General features: G+C 34.8%; 5 protein-coding genes and 1 long non-coding RNA gene across 9 annotated transcripts; 4 read left to right on the plus strand and 2 right to left on the minus strand.

The window, feature by feature from the left end:
- Window positions 1–79: 79 nt before the first annotated feature.
- Window positions 80–1,537, plus strand: Aprt (adenine phosphoribosyltransferase). The gene is made up of 4 exons (XM_071780339.1): window positions 80–602; window positions 740–971; window positions 1,072–1,150; window positions 1,243–1,537. Exons 1-4 carry the CDS (start codon window positions 520–522, stop codon window positions 1,383–1,385), a joined length of 537 nt encoding a protein of 178 aa, XP_071636440.1. The 5' UTR covers window positions 80–519; the 3' UTR covers window positions 1,386–1,537.
- LOC139814212 (TBC1 domain family member 31) lies at window positions 993–4,643 on the minus strand. Its single transcript, XM_071780318.1, has 4 exons — window positions 3,077–4,643; window positions 2,514–2,983; window positions 2,205–2,431; window positions 993–2,053 (listed from the first exon to the last, which is right to left on the minus strand). Exons 1-4 carry the CDS (start codon window positions 4,475–4,477, stop codon window positions 1,785–1,787), a joined length of 2,367 nt encoding a protein of 788 aa, XP_071636419.1. The 5' UTR covers window positions 4,478–4,643; the 3' UTR covers window positions 993–1,784.
- A 201-nt stretch (window positions 4,644–4,844) lies between these two features.
- LOC139814227 (uncharacterized) lies at window positions 4,845–7,082 on the plus strand. Its single transcript, XR_011732374.1, has 3 exons — window positions 4,845–5,268; window positions 5,747–5,808; window positions 6,906–7,082. It is a non-coding gene; the product is annotated as an uncharacterized lncRNA (long non-coding RNA).
- A 980-nt stretch (window positions 7,083–8,062) lies between these two features.
- Window positions 8,063–11,855, plus strand: Tamo (PUB and ZnF_RBZ domain-containing protein tamozhennic). Of its 2 annotated transcripts, none has more exons than XM_071780324.1 (6): window positions 8,063–8,243; window positions 8,315–8,371; window positions 8,628–8,768; window positions 8,860–9,059; window positions 9,153–9,332; window positions 9,451–11,855. In XM_071780324.1, the coding sequence occupies exons 3-6, from the start codon at window positions 8,636–8,638 to the stop codon at window positions 10,825–10,827; spliced, it is 1,890 nt and encodes a 629-aa protein (XP_071636425.1). In that variant the 5' UTR covers window positions 8,063–8,243; window positions 8,315–8,371; window positions 8,628–8,635; the 3' UTR covers window positions 10,828–11,855. The 2 variants fall into 2 exon arrangements, with proteins under 2 accessions (XP_071636425.1, XP_071636426.1); XM_071780325.1 differs by having other exon boundaries at window positions 8,064–8,205.
- An 881-nt stretch (window positions 11,856–12,736) lies between these two features.
- Window positions 12,737–15,369, minus strand: LOC139814218 (activating signal cointegrator 1). The gene is made up of 10 exons (XM_071780327.1): window positions 15,157–15,369; window positions 14,968–15,080; window positions 14,779–14,894; window positions 14,582–14,681; window positions 14,231–14,498; window positions 13,879–14,167; window positions 13,569–13,732; window positions 13,373–13,494; window positions 13,108–13,299; window positions 12,737–13,016 (listed from the first exon to the last, which is right to left on the minus strand). Exons 1-10 carry the CDS (start codon window positions 15,360–15,362, stop codon window positions 12,943–12,945), a joined length of 1,644 nt encoding a protein of 547 aa, XP_071636428.1. The 5' UTR covers window positions 15,363–15,369; the 3' UTR covers window positions 12,737–12,942.
- A 198-nt stretch (window positions 15,370–15,567) lies between these two features.
- Window positions 15,568–18,267, plus strand: LOC139814214 (HEAT repeat-containing protein 3). 3 transcript variants are annotated; one of them, XM_071780321.1, is made up of 6 exons: window positions 15,568–15,861; window positions 15,980–16,240; window positions 16,332–17,266; window positions 17,381–17,681; window positions 17,755–17,928; window positions 18,029–18,267. In XM_071780321.1, exons 1-6 carry the CDS (start codon window positions 15,709–15,711, stop codon window positions 18,146–18,148), a joined length of 1,944 nt encoding a protein of 647 aa, XP_071636422.1. In that variant the 5' UTR covers window positions 15,568–15,708; the 3' UTR covers window positions 18,149–18,267. The 3 variants fall into 3 exon arrangements, with proteins under 3 accessions (XP_071636422.1, XP_071636423.1, XP_071636424.1); XM_071780322.1 differs by having other exon boundaries at window positions 15,570–15,846; XM_071780323.1 differs by lacking the exon at window positions 15,568–15,861 and having other exon boundaries at window positions 15,984–16,169.
- The last annotated feature ends 107 nt before the right edge of the window (window positions 18,268–18,374 follow it).

The raw sequence follows: 18,374 nt of genomic DNA on the forward strand, positions 1-18,374 counted from the left end.
CTGTATGAGTGAGATAGGTGAGATGAGATATGTTTGGCACGTTGGCAAAAGCGAGAAGCGAGAAGAAAAGTTGTAGGTTGTAGGGTTGCAGTGCAGTTCAGTGCGCAGCGATAAAAAACAGACCCAAGATCCAGATAAGATGATGACGTTGATGACGGCAACCTGTATGTATCCCTGCCCCTGCCCTGGATTATCTGGAATGCCTGGATGCCACATGCCACATATCACTGGATGCGGGCGATCTAGGCATATGCAGGTTACTCGAAATTCGAAATTTAAACATTTACAAATAATCTGTTTCTTTCATTCGTCAGTATCACACGTTTTATTTGCCATCGTTAAAAGTGCCTTGATAAAATAATTCAATAATGTAAGAATAATGGTCGAAATATCATATATATGATGGACCTTTATTAATGAACTCTTTTAATCACATTGTCAATTTTACGTGTATTTCGACACATTCCATTTTATTACCATTGCATCAAGTTATTAATTGTATAATACACGTATTATACAATGGATAAGAATGATAAATTGGAAATACTGAAAAATGCTATAAAGAGTTATCCCGATTTTCCTGAACCTGGGATTATTTTCCGGTAAGTGATCAACAAAGCGACGGAGAGAGATGAGCTCAAAAACGACAGAAGATGACAGAACGTATTCTGATTTTATACTACGTACCAACTACTCACTTTATTATATTTATCTTATTATGTAATCAATTCATTTTCAGAGATATATTTGGTGTGTTTCACGATATTGTTGCATTACGAGCGATGAAAGATTTAATTGTGGAGCATATTTTAGTTCTCGAAGTCGATTTAATTGTGGGATTGGATTCGCGTGGCTTCCTCTTTGGTCCTATGATTTGTATGGAATTGGGCAAGCCTTTCTTGCCTATTAGAAAAAAGGGTAAACTTCCAGGCAAGGTCACCCAGCAGAAGTATGCGTTAGAATATGGAGAGGTATGTCCAGAATATGTATGGTATATATATATATAATATATTTACAAATTTTTTACAACGTACTTGACATATATAAATAGACTTTTCTTCATCTTTACAGGCTACATTTGAATTGCAAACAGAGTTTATTAATGAAGGGACCAGAGTGCTAGTTGTTGATGATTTACTGGCAACTGGAGGTAAAATAAAATTATATTACAATAAATATATTGTTTAGAACATACATATAAATAAGGATAATATATCGAGTAAAAAAATTTATTATTTAAAGGTTCCATGGCTGCAGCAGTGCAATTACTAAAATCGGTAGGCGCTGATGTACGTGAATGCTTGGTAATAATGGAGTTGACTCTGTTGAAAGGTCGGGATAAGCTTAGCGCACCTGTCCACTCCTTCGTACAATATGATCGTTAGCAGATACGTTTTAATATTTGCAAGTACAAATATTCGGTCTATAGATAACCAAATGTAAAATCTTACGCTTTTAACACGGCAACAAGATGCCGTGTATTGTACCTTCTTGCCACGTTGAAATAAAATGGATAATTTTTCTATATGTATACATACACACGTTACAACATACAATATATATGCATATATCCGTACGATGTGAAATTATATATACAAATTTTTTATATTTTGTATATTATAATGTAAAAAGATGTAAAGATGGTGATTTATAAAAATATACAAATAATTTTCGAGGAAAGAAAAAATATATACAACAAATAAAAATATATTTCTCGTGTGTGATACGTGCATTAAAATATTATTTGATTTTGCCTAAACTTTCGCCGTGCAAAAAAGTACGTTCTAACTAATCTCCATCTCTGATTTATGAACGTTTAGTGAATTCAAAAACCTTAGTACTTCATACTCGAGCATCGTTACATCTCGCTGCAATTTTTTATAATTTTTTGAATTAACATCTTCCACAATCTTGTATCGGTTACATTCCTGTTTTCTTTCAGATAGCGAATCAAGATCTTTATACGAGTGATGACAAAATTTTTCCTTTTCTGCATTTGGTAGCACGTTCCACTTAAAATTACTTACATGGTCTTGAAAGCATTTTTGTACCTCTGAAATGAAAGCATTCGATTACGTATTTCTTTGTAATATTTATAATTTGACTAACGTATAATCTAAATTGAAAATACTGAGATTGGACTGACAATGAGAAAACATAAGGACGTGAAAGAAAAAAATATATAGGAATAAAATATATTTTACCATTTAGTCTTGTTTCATGACGTTGTTTTGCAAAAGCCTCAGTCTCCGCATGTACGTTTCTTTTTTCAAAATCTGCACGCCTACGATTATAATCTTGCAACGTTTGTTCCTGCATTTTTAATTTTTCCAAATCTGCACGGCTAAGGTTTTCGGTAAGAAATTTTGGATCGTCTTGCGATATAAATGAAGGATAAGGTCCACTGTGATTTACGTGCGATAGTTTATCCCTGAAATAATAATTTTAAATACTATAATATTCCAACGTGTCATTAGCTCTTTTATGATATTACGACGTGTCTTCTATATTACCTCAGATAACGCGTAGGATGCACTCGTTTCGATATCTTCTGGTCTATTTTTCTTGCAATCTCCAACAAATCTTTGGCTCTAATATGACTTTGAGTGCTGTAAAATGCTTTGACATCTCCAGATGACTTTATTAAAGAAATTACCGTGTCTCTCAAACAGATATTATACGCAATGACACACATCACGAGCAGGGAAGGTTTTTGATAAGATATTAGATGATCCCACAAAAACAACCACTCGTCTCCCGATAGTACCTCGCTCATCGCAGTTTGAAGTAATGGCCACGCATATTCCCTACTTGTGATTCCATGTTCGCAAAAGATATTCAATAGCATAGGGTCAGTCTCTAGGAGAATATTCTCACAAATTCCCAAAATATTCAATGGTGGGAAAGGATGGTATTCGAACCACTTTTGGCAATAGTTTAGTAGTATACTTAAAATCAACTCAAAGGCAAGTAAGGGATCTTTCTGAAACAAATAAACATATTTCAGCATGCTTTAGAAAGAGCATTCTAAATTGTACAAAATATATCTGGTTTGAAACGCGAAATAAGGAGGTACCTGAAATACCATAAGAAATGGAAAAATTAAGTTGGGAAGAAACAGACTCTGTCGTAGCGGAGGACACCATTGCAACAAGCACGCTAGCGTCATGGCCAACAATGACGCTTTGCTTTTATCTGCCAAGGGAAGACTTTTTAAAGTATTCACGGCAAATCTCCCTCGCGTCACCTTACTTGCCAAGGCAACATATGCGTTTTTATTAGCTGGTAATTTTAAAATAGTGGACCAAATTATTGTACGATACTTTTGCGGATATTCTCCAAATTCCCTCAAAATAAGCATTAATCGTTTCATATTTAATTCTTGCTTCATGCTTTGTCTAACGCCGTCCAAGTGATGACTTGATTCGTGCGCACGCACTCTATATGGCTTCGCGAACCTGTTGTCGGGTTGAGGACCGTTTTTCGAAATTATTTCATCCGTGTACATTACGTTTAACCATCCTTCCTGATCTATATACGCCATGTATCTACCGGTAGATGAAATTACAAATTTTTTAATCCTACCACGAGGGCGAGGTATCTCAAGAAAAGTTAATGCATTTATATCACAAAGTTGAAGAGTACATTTCGAGGATAAAAATGCAAGGATTTTATTTGCTCCACCCTCTAATGGGCCGGGAATGACCGATAATTGTTTTGCTTCAACAAACGTATTAGGCAAACTTAGTTTCTTTAATAAACTCCAATCGTATGTATTAAGAATGCTTATGTTTCTCATACCGCCCATTATCATAGCTCTTCCGTCTTTCGTGAAGATAAAATCTTTGATATAATTTATTCCAAATATCTTTGTATCAATTTTGGTATCCTTGTGCAACTGTCTCACGGTCCAGACCTGCATGGTGTCGTTGTGATAGAGCACGACGATATGACCGACGTTTGAGAAGGCAGCTTTCTTGATAGTGTTCCGTACCCTAACTTTTAATTGATGAGCTTTGATATAAGATTTCAGATCCCATATTATTACTTCGTTTCGAGAGCTCGTTAGACAATGATGCTTGTAAAAGGAAACGTGTGTCGGTGGTAGTTTGTGGCCGGACAACAAACAAAACTCATTCATGTCCGTATGAAGCTTCGAAACCTTTATGTCACCGGTATCGAATCCTATCAGTATTTCCTCCGTGCACATGGGATTAAATGCCAGAAAGGTAGGTCGGCCGATTTTACCCAGTATTTTGCAACACGGAACATCTCCAGGTCCAGGCACGTCGATGTAGTATAAGTATCCTTTGGTGTCGACTACAATCAGGGCGTCTTCGTCACGATCGAAAGACATTTGTACAAAACTGAGCCTAGCTGTGCAACGTTCCTTTTCAACATTGGCCCTAGGCTGACATTTGTAACTGTCCTTACTTTTAATTAACTTATTCCAGCCACTATTGTACATAATAGACATAATAGACGCGTGTAATAATGTTATAAACGTGAGCAAAAGTTAAATATACGTATTGTGTGATACGTTCTTTAAACACGTGTTTGCATTTGTTTCTTCTGTGTCTTCAATCGTGCAAAATAACATCTGTCAACTGTCAATAGCGTCACGAAATAATAATGGCTCTTACACACAGAATGCGGTAGCCGGTAACTAACATGAACTAACAGCATTCTGTATCTGTATTCTGTGTGTAGGAGCCATGTTACAATGTGTGTTCCGAAACTCGTCGAAAAATAGTGTTTTCACCTTTAACCTGCAAACAGCTATCAGCTATATTGCGAAATTGTGAGTGTACATATGTATGTACGGGTTTTAATAATTAAATATAAGATCCGACTTATATGAATACCGGCCTGTGTATGTATGTAATACTAAATTGTATAATTACCGTATATATTACACATATATGTATACCGTATCACCGTATGTATGATCACGTCCGATGTTCGACGTATGACGACGATCCGACATCCAATAACAGAATTTATTATTAGAGACAAAAATTTCCTATTGGATGTCGGATCGTCGTACGTCGAACATCGGACGCAGTGTGATGTGAATCCTCCATAAAACGATGTTCGCGTCGTTCGCGAGTGCCTTCTCATCGAGTGCGATATTCTACGGCTTTTTATGACGACTGACGACAGACGATGGTGGTCTCGTACGTCTCGTATCACGTTAGTCGCCTAAAAATCTTTTTTTTATGTGAATAATCTCGAATCTTGCAGCCAACAGATCATCTATTTATAATGGTGAGAAATGATTCTTTAACTGTGTAACGTGCTACTTAATTTTTTTATTGTTCACACGTATATTCTACTATATTATACCTCGGATCTTGCAAGCGTGCGTGCGAGGAATGTTTATGTCGAGAGAACGACATATTTTGCAAAGTCTCAAATGTTCTCAGAGTTGCTAAGCTTTATCTTTCCCACGGTACCTAAATGTAACGTAATATTATCGAACTTTGCTCTTACATGAGTTTCCTATGAAACTCTCTTTGTAGTCTGTTGCTGAATTTCTAAAGGGCCTTCCGTCACACGATGAAAACAATTTTGCAAATTTTCATACCGATAACGGAAATCGGACATGTGTCAAAAGACCATCGGTCTATCTTCCTACTAAAGATTACCCTTCCGAACAAAGTAAGTAATTATAGTAATAGTAATATATATATATCGATGAGATATATATTCTCCAATACATACATTACGTTCTTTATGTTTACAGTTATAGTTACTGAAAAGACAACCATTTTATTGAGGTATCTTCATCATCAGTGGGATAAGAAGGTAAAAAGCACGTGGAACACATATGTGTATACTGCTGCAAAATGTAAAGACGCTATGAGACGTACTGGGATACAAGTTTCCGTGTATATTAAACGGCATAACGTAACGAATAGAAAGATAATTATTAAAATATATATGTAAAATAAACTGGTGATTCGACGACCACGTTTTAATTTGAAGAAAATGTGAAGGATTTTGAGTTGGACAAAATTAATAAGATTCTTTGAAGAGCAAGAGAACATTGTAATTAAATAAAACTAGTATACTTTTCATATTAGTAACGAATAGATCCGCCTTTATTCTAAGCTACCTTGATCATTTTATTAGGTAAACTCTAATATTTTGCTTGCTACACGATCTTAATCCTTCTTGATCTCAGAATCTCAGGATATATAAAATTATAACTTTCACGTCACCAACATTAGTAATGCTTTTCATTTTGAATGTAGCTCTGTCAAGTTTTTCACACATTTTCTGACTACCTGTATTATTGCGTTGAAACGTATAATTTTCTTCATTACAGTTTTGAGTTAGTTTTATAATTTGAAATAATTATTACTTTTTATGTAACTACTGTTAAATTTGGCTGTAATCAGTACCTACTTATTTTAGATCTTTTATCATATGGACAACTCAAAATCCTTTCTTCTTTTTAGAGATTGTAAAAAAATAATATTTCCAAACGTCCAGAATTGGACCGTCCAAAATTTATATTATTTTTATTAATGAATATTATGTACCTCTATATTTTCTTATTTTTTTCCAACGAAGATAACAGAGTAAATTTTGCTATTTTGTCTTTTCAAATATTTTACTTGTGTGTATCACTCTTTTTAACAAATTTATTTAAACTGTAACTATAATATATTTCATTGCACGTTATGTAGAACTAAATCCTTCAAAGCTTTGTTTTTACTTTTTTTTAAATTATACAGGTACAAAGGGATTGACGAGATAGGGAGGAGTGCTTAATCATTTTTTATCCAACGCTATATATAGTTTTAATATTATTTAGTAATCAAGTATATCGCTATAAATATTTTTATTAAATACGTGTTTACCGTGATATTTTTAATCACAAATATGAAACTTTATAGAATGCAGATAGAAAAAGAGAGTTCTTGTCTACCAATGGGGATTCCCAGGATGATGCATCTACGGTACGCAGTAAAAGGCCACGTCTCGACCTGAATAACAGTCTTTAAAATATGTTACATTTTTCATACAAACGTTTCTTGGATACGTGATTGATTGATTGGATACGCGATACAAATCACGTATTCACAGACGGACATATTTATGGTACATGGCTACATCATTGCTTTTATTTATGCAAGTAAAATGTACCACTTTTGACATCATCTTTTAGTTGATGCATTCGTGGTTCTGATTTTATTTAAGAATTTAAGAATTTAAGTATACAAAATACGATAAAATGATGTGCTCTGTACATATCGTGATTAATTTTTTATCGCACCCACTCTTTGCCATCTCTATTGTTATCGGTTATGTTAAATACTTGAGTTAATGTACCACGTGTACGTGAAAGAATACGTGTATTGGTTCGTCCTCCTCATCCTCCCCTTCATAGACATTATTTATTACAGAGAAAAATGAATCTTAGTTGTTAGAGATAGCATATATGTTTGCGAATAAAGTCATTATTTCCAGTTTGTAAAGCATTTATCTTGTAATAAGACAAATTGTAAATTTTTTACACAGTATTTATTATATTATAATCGGTATATATATATATATATATATATATATATATATATATATATATATATAATGAGAATAACAACTAAATTATGATAACTGTATGTATTTTACAATGATACGTATGATACGTGTGTATTAATGGTATTAACATTTCAAATAAATTTGTTTTATATAGTTGTAATATTATTTTTATTTCGTTGCAATATATTTATGTGCAAGATCTGTATGATAAAGTATCTTAATCAAATGTTGTTGAGCGCATTAAAAACATATTATTTTGCTCGTTGCAATATATACATAATTTCTGAAAAATAAACTATTACATCAATGTTTCGTCTTTTTTTTACGCGTTGACGCAGATTGAAGTGTGTAAATTACTTTGACAAATAAAAGTTTTGCTTGTGATTTTCTTTCTAAATAACACAAGTTCAAAAATTATTTATTTTAAAAATTTGCAAAGTTTCGCGTAATTGTCACTTGGCGGTGCCACATGTATACATACCATAACAAAAACGATTTGGAGATGCGTCTAGTCAATCTAGTGTCTTCGCGCATTCTGTGCATCATGTAATGTGAACATAACCAAAAAAGAAAAAAATTTACGGAAAATATTTATTGTTTATGGAAGGATGTAAGGACACACGTCGTTTAACGTGCATCAAGCTCGATTCGATGGTTCGTGTTTTGAGATGGGAGATCACGCTGCGTGTCAAGTAATCGCAAACGCATTGGCCCATTTACAGAAGCCCATGATTCCATTACTAAATATAGGATTTATTTTTAGGTTGGAGCTAGTCGTAGTTTGAATCGGGAATCTGCTCCAAAATCAGATTTCTAGGAGGTTTGTAATCCATATCAGCGTAAACGCTGGCTATTTTTAGGTGACACGTTGTTCTCAATACGTATATCTTGTGTGTTGGGAGAGTTTTTTTTTTTTTATAAATACTTTAAGCAAACGTCCATTAGCAACTATCAATTTTCTAAAACATCAGACGTAGGTGCAACGATAGTGTTTTCCACGTTTTCACAGCCATGTGTAGTTACGAATTAAAATTAATGTTTTATAAATCTCACTTGCCATTATATTACATGTGTAGGAATAAAAATGGCGAATGATGTAATAATGAGAGGCAAAGACAGATTACAAGAGATCAGTATGAACGTGGAACAGAGTCACTTGGTGTATCTGCAAACGGACGATAGTCCTTTAAAGCTACAACAACGACATAAATTGGAAGGTATTGTTCAAATGTTATCAAATCATCTAATGTATATAATATCAACTTTTGTTATATAATAACATTTTAGATAATATTACATATATTTCAGGCTTTATAAAGGAATACCTTTGTCTGGTACCCAACGAGACGAAATACGTATTTCAAGAAACAGCAGACATTTTGCACAGATCAGCGGCAACGGTGACAGATTTCAGCGGGTATAGAGCAGCGACAGCTTGGAGTGCAATTTCCTTGTACGCAGCTAATCTATTGGCTCAGCCTTGGCGAAAAGAATATAGGATAGTGAGGGTACGTGCCCGGAAAAATATTTTGTCATTAGTCTGTGTCTATGATTATATAAATATCGTTTTTAACATGTTGAAATTCTTTGAATTGTTTTAGACATACAGCGGTTATTACAAACACGAAGTAGAGGCAAATTTAATCGGTGCCGAGTTAATGTTTGAGCAGATGGGCTACAAGCATACTGGTTTGGGTGTCGTGACTTTGGAAGGGCCAATCGATCCTGATAAGGTTTCAAATGTCAGTAGAGATGCTATTGTAGCTTTTGTGGAATGCCAGGTAACGGGAAAACAAATAGTCACGGCGCGTGATCGATCGATTAAATAAATAATACACGCGTCCAATATTGGTTGTAACGTGGTTGTAGGTGTGATTAAAAGTTGCTTCTAAATTGCAGATCTTAAAGCAGATATGGGAAAGCGTGTCACAGAAATACACCATCTCTTGGCTGGAGGTGTTGGAATTTCGTGAAAATCACGTTGGTACGCCAGAGCAGGCCATTCGAGCGCTAAATTATCGTTTCCTCGAGAAGATGCATCAGAATCGCGCAAAAGCCGATAGCTATGAGGACTACTATTCACAGCAAACGGGCATAGACGTTGTGCCGTTGCATCCACCTTATCATCACGTTGTGCATGCTACGTACAACGCAACAATGCCGTCAACCTGTCAGACAGATTACCGGCACATCGAAGATATGACCAACATGGCGATACCGGCTGCTAATTATCGATACTATCAACCGATCAATCACGGTTTCATCACGTGTTGCACCAGTTATGGTTGTTTGCCCTCTCATGGGAACAAGTTTTACGGTAATAATGTACAACCGAATCCGTATTGCGCCACATTACCAGCGTATGCGGCCCGAGTGCCGACCGGGAGACTGATAGAACTCGACGTACCGGCGTCCGTGGCGACGTACGATAAGACGCACGCTCTTCGCAAACCCGTGTCCCACCGGATCGCGGACTTGGACGAGGTAGACTTTTACAGACGACAGTCGAGCGACGGAGATCATTACGAACATGGTAAAACCGATAGAAAAACTGCCAGCAGATCGACGTCCAGCATCGGAAGGGATGGTTATGATACATGGGACTTTGTGTACAGAAATCTCGAGAGCTTAGGTTACTACAAGGATCTTGATGATCGAGACGACGTCGTGCAACATAAGAAGGAACTGGATTCTATTCGCGCCAAACACAAAACTATTAGGCAAGCGGAGAACGAAGATAAGTATAACGCGCATAGATTGGAGAAGAAGAGAAGCGGTGGCAAGATCGAAACGAACGAAATTGATTCGTCCGAAACAAATGGTATGAGTCATCAGGATATTCTGCCTTTCAAAAAGAAATCCTCGTCCTTCGACCTGTCGGATTCGAATAGATATAATACCGATGCATATACGAGAGAAAAAGATAAAAAGCACAACAGTCAGACTTTGCCGATTCCACGCACGCACAAGTCCTCGGATCAGATAGCAAAGATTGCGGATTCCTTAAAAAATCTCGATATCGCGCAAATGAATAAGCAGAAGAAGGAAGAGGAGAAGGGTGAAAAAAGATGGAATTGTGCCACGTGTACATATTTAAATATGCCCGGCCGAGACATCTGCGAGATGTGCGCCAAATCGAGGTGCAAAGGGAACGAGGACAAGCCGCTCGCCAGCGGCGGCAAAGAATGTCCAAAATGTACGCTGGTAAACGAGAAAAACGTTTCTAACTGTGCGGCTTGTCATACCAGCCTCAAGGATTCTCCGACCTACATATAGACAGACTGAAACGACTGAAACTTTTCGCGAAAGAAAAGGTGCTCGCACACATTTGCCACACGTTGCGGTTCGCGCAAAGGTATCATATATTGCGTGTAAGATATAAACGTATTAACCGATTGAACACGACGTACAACGCGGAGTCTTTTTTCAACGACCTAAAATGAAACGTGACGACAGAAAAGAGATAATATGTTTAAACACATATGAGTCTTTTGATCTATATATATAGAGAAGGTACAAAGATATTTATTTTAAAAAATCTCACGCAGAATAAGGAAAATCTTGTAATATAATGACTTTTTTTTTAACATTGTATTAGTATTATTATGTTATGGCCTATGGAGAATGAGTAACGAGTATCGGAATCATGTGTATCATATAACTAGCGTTATCGTAACATTCGATAGTTTGTCAAGCTTATAAAATTAATATTATCAAGATTAATTAAAAAATGCGCAAGACGCTAGGATGTTACTTATTCAAAAAGTATTTAATATTACACGCTTGTCGTTATATACATACATGTATAATTGTATACGTGTGCAATTTATTTTCCAACTTTTATTATTGCTCGGAACTTGAGAAAAATTGTATTCTTTGCAAAACAGATTGATTAAATTTAGCTTCTAAAAAGAGAATATTGCAATAAATTATTAAGTATTGTTGTCACAATGGATAAATTTTATATAGTGCCACTACACACGTGACGAAATTATTTTAAAAATTATGACTAATAGAAAAAGACAGAACTTGTTCGGTTTGCAAATGGTAGTCTATGCAATGTTACAAACGGAAGGATTGTTTTTTAACGAGTTCTGTAAGAGGAAATTAGGCATTTGATGTAAAAATACAAGAATGTTAAACCTTTATCAGAATGTATTATACATATATAAAATTATTGCACTATTGGTTGCGGATTATTATAACTACTATTATAATAATACACACATTGTGTGCTATATAACCAGAAAAAAAACATTATAAACATAACAAGGATTTAATATAAATGAGTGCGTTCTACTATAGTTTGATGAATTTTTATCAATACGACAGAGCATCTATATATTATAAATTATAACATACCTATATCGAAATTGTATACAAGTAGCTATTCTATTTATTTAAAAGTAATAATCACATATACTTGATTATTCATATACATTCCTTGCTCGAAATGCGATCTGCTTATTACGTACTCTTTTGTTAGCGTATCTCTACAACAACTTTGTTTCATCTTGTTTAACATTGTTTTGGATTGTTAAATGTGTATATAATTTTATATGTACGTAAGATATGCACAGAATATTGTGTTTTCATACGTTTGTCGACCGTGCACAAAATGATACGTAACTGTATTGGCTTGTTAGTGTAAAGTATTTTAAGAAATAATGGAGAATTTTGCTCAATAGAAAAAGATCTATAACAAAATGCTTGAGCTAACGTACTTTGATTTATGTAAAACTCCATATCCAGCTTTTTTTTATTAATAGCATAGTGTAGACCAGAGAGGTTTTTCTATTAACTGTACTAACACGTAGCCTAATTTAATGCATCAGAATAATAGCAAAGATGATTCGTGGCATGATATTAAAGCTTATATTGAGATATTAATAAAATAAGATACGTGGCACTTGAAAAATTAAAATTTAGTACAGTAATAGTCCTCGTGTTTTTCTTAAATAAGAGTACGCTCGTGTGCGCAATATAGCACAAATAATTTTTAAAACTATTTATAAAAGGCTGATATATAACACAACCATAGTAGAACTGATATTTTTTCATCAACAAAATATATGAAAGTATGATAAATAAAGTAAACAATGAAAAGCATGCACGAACGGTTAAATCTTAACATCTTAGAGTTTATGTAAATTAAATAACGATCTGTTGTAATACAAGTAACAAATTTAATGTAATATGCATACATAGTATATTTCTGTAAAATTTTTATTAGAGATACAGTATCAGAAAAATCACTTTTGTACAAAAACCAGATAAAATTATTTTTAATAGAATGCATGTATATATTTAAATTATTAACACAAATAAACGTATATACCTGGGAAAATTAATCTTATTTAATCTGTCAAAGAAAGAAACGATATGAGAACATTAGTTACTAGCTATTTTCATGGCTCTTTCTAAACATTTGGAAGCAGCTTGATGAATTTTTTTATCCATTTTATCTGCAACATACGAGAATTTTATTTGGTTAACAACCGAATATTAATTATATATATGTATAACGGAAATTGATTGATACTTTTGATTACTTACAAATTTTATGTTTTCCTTTTATGGGAAATTGTATCGGTAACATGTAAGGATTCTCACATATAAAGACATATGGACTATCACTTTCTCCTTCTGGATATACGTCTCTATATTCTTTTTGAGATAGAACATCCGTCACCGTCACGCAACCCAACAAGCAACTCGTGGGATAAACTTCGGGGAACTCTACATTTTCTAAAATTATCAAGATGACGTAAAGATACGTAAAGATAAGATAAATATTTCAAGATCAATATTATTTACGAACCATTTTTTAATTTGCGGTAGGCATGCTTTATATTAGATATTTCTTCAGAGGAAGGTACCTTTGCAGCCGATGCTATCCATAATCTTCCTCTATGTGAAGAATACCAACTTCTACCCTCGTGACTAATAAACGTTAAAATCATGTTAATCATTGATTTTTTCTGATTACATGTATTATTTTGAAATACATCACTCACGTTTTTATTCCTGCCACCAGCAAGGATGCATAAGGCTGATGCATGCTTAAACATAGGCCTTGGTCAAACATTTCTAGATATTCTTTATCCTGTATTCTGCCTTCCGTCGTCCATATGTGATTTTCAGTTCTCTCCCTTGTTCCGAATATTCCCATCTCAACAAACTTGATATAATAATGAAAAATTACACATAATCATGAGAAAAAACATATATAATAAGAAATATGTAGTATGATTATTTAGGATTAGCAATATACAAGTAAATTAATATAATTTATTATTGTTAATTATAAAAGATTTGCAATCTTACTGTTGGTCGATCAAATTCTATCGTTGGACAAATGTTTGGATCATCAAAATTGTCATATGACCGTACTTCGCCAAGATCTTCCGATTGCAAGTTAATGGATTGATCTTCGTCAACTGCTACTCTTCCCATAAAATCTATAGTGACTTTTTTATCTAAACGTGACGCATGTTTGCGCGCTAGTGCTTCCTCTTCTTGCTTCTGTAACTTCTTGCGCTCGTCATGGGAAAGCCAAATGCTATTTGACTGATAATAATCCGATTCGTCATCGATCACTTTAGTGCGACGGGCACTGCAAATCAATTTTATGACAATTATTGTAAAGAAAATCTTGACAGAGGTAACAAATACATACCTATTGCGATCAAAATCGAGAAGTTTGTCTCTCTGTTTAAGAGAGTCCTCAAGACTTTTATTTGGTTTTTGATCCATTAATTTATTATACAACGTATCAGCCTGTTTAGTATTGCTCCGAAGTAATACTTGTTCCTCTGGAGAACAAACAAGTTCACTACAAGAGAAACATGGTCCTGAGCCTTCTTGTACACAGACTATTCTTCCACAATTAAGACAATTGTTAATTAATGCATGTCTGTTTGCTTCGCAGTCACATTTATGTCTTCCTAAAAAATATATATATACATATACAAAGCATTGCTAGATACATGTATTACATTACGTATACAAATTTATTATATATAAACACCTTTCAAGAGAACATTTCCATGAGACAATAAGCTAACAAATTTAGTCTTTTTCTTTTCCACCTTCTCAGACTTTGTCTCAGGCTTTACAGTCTCTTGCACCTGCAAAAAATGATATATAAAATGCTCAATAATTTTCTAATAGTTGTTTAATGATGTACTCATTATATAATCCTCTTGAAAAATATAGACTGTATACTTGAACATTTTTTTTCCCTTTTCCTTTTCCCTTTTTCTTATCGTTTTGTTTCTTGGAGATACTGTCCGCAGCATCGTCGTTTGTTTTCTTGTATTTAGTTTGATTATTATACGAGGCTGGAACACGACGAGTACGATATAATTTAATAATAATCTGGCAAAGTTTTGTAAAATTTATCTGGTTACTCACCGCGTCTCTTTTTCAATTCTGTTACAAATTGTCTGTGATTTGGTCTTTCATTATTCAATAACGTTGTAAGATAGAAATCTAAATCTTTCTCATTTTCTATCTGCAAAATATATCTGAAAAATTGATAACATAACGTTATGCAAGCAAAGATAAAGAAAGAAAGAAATTTTTATTAACCACCACACTTACTGAACCAAGTCATCTGGGACCAGAAAACATAACAATTCGGACAATTTCTCTTGCACCCATTTCTCCATGATTCCTGAACAGCGGACAAATGACGAATGATACGTTGTAATACACGTAACGACGTCGAAACTACTACACGTGAGACGTGAGACGTGAGATTTCAATAAAAATGTGTCACGTACATACACATCAGGCATCAGTCTCATCAATCTTATCTCTTATCAGTGCGGCGTTGTTGTCGGTGTCGGTTGTCACTACTATGTCAGTGCACTGCATTATCATCAATATGTAACAGATATTGTAGATAATTCAGAGACCTATATTGCATATTATTGATAATGCATTGCTTTAGTTGAAAATTTCGCAAAATTTACCAAAGGTGTCAGGATGTCACGCGTCACGCGTCATTCAACGACAGTCGACAACGTGTCATTTCGAGATCTTCGACGAAGCGGATGAAGTAGTTCGGATCGGCCATGTGCTTGAGATACCCTTGGATATATTTTATTATATTTCACTATTCTCAATAATTATCTCAACGTATTCACAGTGATGGGTAAGCAGAAAAGGCAGCGGCGAAAGCCTCACAAGGAAAATCCCACTGGATTACCGTCCGTTCAGGAGCTCGAGCTAAAGGAGGAACTTACGGAGGGAGACAGGGAAAAGATCTTGCAGGATGTTTATGATGATGTGAGCAGCGATAAGGTTTAATCTTAATCGATGCAACATTTGTCGTGTTATTTAATAAAATTATGTTAATAAACGTGATGAGAATTAATAGTGAGGGTTTGCCTCTTCTTAATAGTTCTTTCTTTCTTTCTAGATACAATCGTGTAACATCGAAGAAAAGTTATCTGCCCTGCAAATATTGGCGTCAATGTCTTGCGACTCTTCTATGGCCACGCAAATCGCCAAGGATGGGATAGCGAAAATAATTGGCCCACTATTGATGGATCATAATGCCGCTATACGAACCAACACTGCACATACTTTGCGGGAAATTGCTGAAAATGGTAGGGAGCAAGCGTGCAATGATTTGATTAAAGATGATATTATAACTCCACTCACCGCCGTACTCAGACAGGTATCTTAAGATGAGAGTTCAAATCAAACGCACGTGTACGACGTCGCAACCTTGTGAGATACCTCAAGTTAAATAACGTCTTTATTTATAGTACTATTCGGACTGGAAGCCAAAAGAGGCTGGGGCTGGGGATGAAAAAGTGACTTTTGTCGAAGCAGTTAGCCTGCTGTGGACATTATGCGCGAATAATGAAAGCGCGATCAAGCGAGCTAATGAGGAAGATTTGGCCGCACTCCTGTTAAAGTTTTTAGATATTGATATTTATGGAACAGAGATCGTCACGGTCGTTACACGCGCCATGATATGCTTGTCGGACGAGAATGTTGCTGCCATTAATACAATTAAACAAAGCGAATCAGTTTTGTTTACGCTGCTAGATTTTAAAGTCGATGATGCGAAGACTGCTTTCAAAATATTGGTCTTGAAAACTTGTGTAGCTGACGTACTGATCAATATCAGTACGTACACGGACACGAACCGGACAGATGTATTTCGTAAAGTATTATTGGTACTGTCTGATGTACTTGGGATCGATCATAGACAAATACTGTCTTGCTTAACGTCTATTTTGCCACATGAATGCAATGCTTCTTCGAGCGATAAAAGGAAAAAGGTACAAGAAAATAGAAAGATGTTGGAAATGCAGGAACAAGCTTTACAGATTTTTGCAAATTTATGTTTTGAATACCAAGACACGGCACGTGATTCCGACACCGCGGACTCTGAACCAATGGAGATCGAGTCTGAATGCTTGGGTGCGGACTCGACGACGGAAGATTTGAAAATGATGTCAACGTTTCCAGTGGAACTAGTTGAAGTTATGAACGCGTGTAACTTGGTTGATAAAATTTGGGACAAGACTAAATTCGTAGTGAAAAATAGTCAGGAAATACTGGCCCAAACTGAAGAGGGACGAGCTACGTTGAAGCAATTTTATGACATTCAGGGTGCAGCTTATTTATGTATAAATAATTTATTGCCCAACATAGAAGTTGATGCTTTCGGAGGCGTTGCCATTTTACACAGGTGTAGAGATCATTTCTACATTTTTTAACAATAATAAAAACATGCCGTTTCTCTTCTAATACTTGATATGGAATTTTTATTAGCTTTTGTTAATCATGGGTATTCTGCATCTAGGAAATGGATGGAAATTATAGAAGAGTTTCAAGACATCACTAGAGAGGACGTATTTAAACGTGTAGAACTTGCGGAAGCGGGTACTGCTGCCATGAGAGCTATTCTTCAACGTTTAGTCCAAGTACAAGTGACGGACGTTGATTTAAATCACTTACCTACTTCTTGTAACGCAATCCAGGCGATGTTAAATGGCTTGGATTCATGTATCAGTACGACGGTCCGCGTTAATTTGATAAGGATACTCTGTCATTTAGTACAGCTGTTGAATAACAAAGATCCGAAAAATTACGAAATGATCAAGGTAGGTCATTTTCGAGTTTCTTTGAATTTTCTCCCTAAATAAATTTTTTTTATGTAAACTATTTTTGTGACAGTTCGTTTCCACGTTTTTATTGGACAGCTCTAAAACTGAAACTCGAGTATGGGTTTTAGCAGAATCTATAGACGCAATAATGGATATATTTACAGAGGATGAGATTGACCATATAGCGGTAGATATCAAATTAGTCCCTAAATTGCTATCTATAATGCCACATTTCAAAAACAAGGTAAATATTACTTTTTATTTCTTACATCAAGTATCGTATATTGAGTTTTATATAATTATTGATTGCAATGTTATATATTGATTTTTATATTAATTCATAGATGCGTGAGCAGAAGAAACATTTACAAGATGGCACGCTTGTAGTCGCGACTGTAAATGCAAACCTAATGAGGTTTATAAAATATAAACAGAAGCGATTAGGACGTGTTAAACAGAAATGAACCGTGTTAAACACTTGTGTTTTTTCATGTTGTTCGAGTTATAGAGATTACGAACAAAGATATTTTTACAATAAATGACTTGTAAATTTTTGAAAAACAAAAAAAGTATACTCTTGTCACTTTTTCTATTTTCTATCTCTGCACTTTTATAATTTGTATTTGTTTTAAGCTATTTTACTTGAGTTTTTAATAGATTTGGAGTAGGATTATGTACTTTATCACAAGT

This window comes from Temnothorax longispinosus, chromosome 6 (assembly GCF_030848805.1).
Source record: "Temnothorax longispinosus isolate EJ_2023e chromosome 6, Tlon_JGU_v1, whole genome shotgun sequence".
In the NCBI taxonomy this organism is placed as follows: Eukaryota; Metazoa; Arthropoda; class Insecta; order Hymenoptera; family Formicidae; genus Temnothorax; species Temnothorax longispinosus.

Coding starts and splice junctions, on each gene's coding strand:
- LOC139814214 (XM_071780321.1), top strand. CDS start 15,709: ATGGGTAAGCAGAAAAGGCAGCGGCGAAAGCCTCACAAGGAAAATCCC. Junction 16,241..16,331: donor TCACCGCCGTACTCAGACAG/GTATCTTAAGAT, acceptor CTTTATTTATAG/TACTATTCGGACTGGAAGCC. Junction 17,267..17,380: donor GGCGTTGCCATTTTACACAG/GTGTAGAGATCA, acceptor TTCTGCATCTAG/GAAATGGATGGAAATTATAG.
- Tamo (XM_071780324.1), top strand. CDS start 8,636: ATGGCGAATGATGTAATAATGAGAGGCAAAGACAGATTACAAGAGATC. Junction 8,769..8,859: donor ACAACGACATAAATTGGAAG/GTATTGTTCAAA, acceptor CATATATTTCAG/GCTTTATAAAGGAATACCTT. Junction 9,333..9,450: donor TAGCTTTTGTGGAATGCCAG/GTAACGGGAAAA, acceptor TCTAAATTGCAG/ATCTTAAAGCAGATATGGGA.
- Aprt (XM_071780339.1), top strand. CDS start 520: ATGGATAAGAATGATAAATTGGAAATACTGAAAAATGCTATAAAGAGT. Junction 972..1,071: donor ATGCGTTAGAATATGGAGAG/GTATGTCCAGAA, acceptor TCATCTTTACAG/GCTACATTTGAATTGCAAAC. Junction 1,151..1,242: donor TGATTTACTGGCAACTGGAG/GTAAAATAAAAT, acceptor TATTATTTAAAG/GTTCCATGGCTGCAGCAGTG.
- LOC139814212 (XM_071780318.1), bottom strand. CDS start 4,477: ATGTCTATTATGTACAATAGTGGCTGGAATAAGTTAATTAAAAGTAAG. Junction 2,984..3,076: donor CATTTCTTATGGTATTTCAG/GTACCTCCTTAT, acceptor TATTTGTTTCAG/AAAGATCCCTTACTTGCCTT. Junction 2,432..2,513: donor CATCCTACGCGTTATCTGAG/GTAATATAGAAG, acceptor TTATTATTTCAG/GGATAAACTATCGCACGTAA.
- LOC139814218 (XM_071780327.1), bottom strand. CDS start 15,362: ATGAGACTGATGCCTGATGTGTATGTACGTGACACATTTTTATTGAAA. Junction 15,081..15,156: donor GTCCCAGATGACTTGGTTCA/GTAAGTGTGGTG, acceptor TCAATTTTTCAG/ATATATTTTGCAGATAGAAA. Junction 14,682..14,778: donor AAGGGAAAAAAAATGTTCAA/GTATACAGTCTA, acceptor CATTTTTTGCAG/GTGCAAGAGACTGTAAAGCC.